This window comes from Rutidosis leptorrhynchoides, chromosome 4, assembly GCF_046630445.1.
Source record: "Rutidosis leptorrhynchoides isolate AG116_Rl617_1_P2 chromosome 4, CSIRO_AGI_Rlap_v1, whole genome shotgun sequence".
In the NCBI taxonomy this organism is placed as follows: Eukaryota; Viridiplantae; Streptophyta; class Magnoliopsida; order Asterales; family Asteraceae; genus Rutidosis; species Rutidosis leptorrhynchoides.
Genome location: NC_092336.1, coordinates 464,947,703 through 464,949,187, shown reverse-complemented (window position 1 = coordinate 464,949,187; position 1,485 = coordinate 464,947,703). Strand labels below are relative to the sequence as shown.

General features: G+C 33.0%; 1 protein-coding gene across 1 annotated transcript; it reads right to left on the bottom strand.

The window, feature by feature from the left end:
• Positions 1-985: 985 nt before the first annotated feature.
• On the bottom strand, positions 986-1,485 carry LOC139842252 (EG45-like domain containing protein 2). The gene is made up of 2 exons (XM_071832418.1): positions 1,371-1,485; positions 986-1,269 (listed from the first exon to the last, which is right to left on the bottom strand). Exons 1-2 carry the CDS (start codon positions 1,483-1,485, stop codon positions 986-988), a joined length of 399 nt encoding a protein of 132 aa, XP_071688519.1.

Genomic DNA, 1,485 nt, shown 5'->3' with positions numbered 1-1,485 from the left:
CTTACTTCTCGACGAAGTAAAAATCTGTGAAAGTGAGTTATAGTCCCACTTTTAAAATCTAATATTTTTGGGATGAGAATACATGCAGGTTTTATAAATGATTTACAAAATAGACACAAGTACGTGAAACTACATTCTATGGTTGAATTATCGAAATCGAATATGCCCCTTTTTATTAAGTCTGGTAATCTAAGAATTAGGGAACAGACACCCTAATTGACGCGAATCCTAAAGATAGATCTATTGGGCCTAACAAACCCCATCCAAAGTACCGGATGCTTTAGTACTTCGAAATTTATATCATATCCGAAGGGTGTCCCGGAATGATGGGGATATTCTTATATATGCATCTTGTTAATGTTGGTTACCAGGTGTTCACCATATGAATGATTTTTATCTCTATGTATGGGATGTGTATTGAAATATGAAATCTTGTGGTCTATTGTTACGATTTGATATATATAGGTTAAACCTATAACTCACCAACATTTTTGTTGACGTTTAAAGCATGTTTATTCTCAGGTGAATATTAAGAGCTTCCGCTGTTGCATACTAAAATAAGGACAAGATTTGGAGTCCATGTTTATACGATATTGTGTAAAAACTGCATTCAAGAAACTGATTTTGATGTAACATATTTGTATTGTAAACCATTATGTAATGGTCGTGTGTAAACAGGATATTTTAGATTATCATTATTTGATAATCTACGTAAAACTTTTTAAACCTTTATTTATGAAATAAAGGTTATGGTTTGTTTTAAAAATGAATGCAGTATTTGAAAAACGTCTCACATAAAGGTCAAAACCTAGCAACGAAATCAATTAATATGGAACGTTTTTAATCAATAAGAACGGGACATTTCACTTCATCTTCGTGTCATATTCTGAAACAATAAAAAACGATGATAAAATACAGTTAAACGATTAACATAACGAGCTTATTAAGGATGAAATACTATAACAACAAAAGGTTATTGATATACTCACTCAACATATTCAACGTTAATTTTTCCCCTTTGAGATTTGGATATGGCAGAAAAGGCATCATTGGACAAAACCATAGTGGATGGACATGGCCTTCTGGAACAAAAATCAACCACCCTAACATCAATGGTCCTATCTTTGCACGGTTTATTATTTCCACTCAAACATTTTAACCTGTAACGCCTTCCGCATGCTGCCCCGTTATCCCATAGTCCTTCACTAACAGATACGAATAAGTTCCCTGATGGAAATTGATCTTGTTGGTTCCCATTACACTTTGTAGCTGCATACAAAAACAACAAAAAATCTTGAGTTTTTCATGTTTAGCTTAACAAAAACTACTACACAGATTAAGCAAAAAACAATTTCTTTGTATGGACTTACGCGTGTAAGGAGGGTTGTAAGAAGAAGCAGTACCGATATCACCCCATGCATACTTGACGTTATTATTATTAATACTTAGTAAAATAAATAAGCTCAAAATTGCAGCTATTGCCAT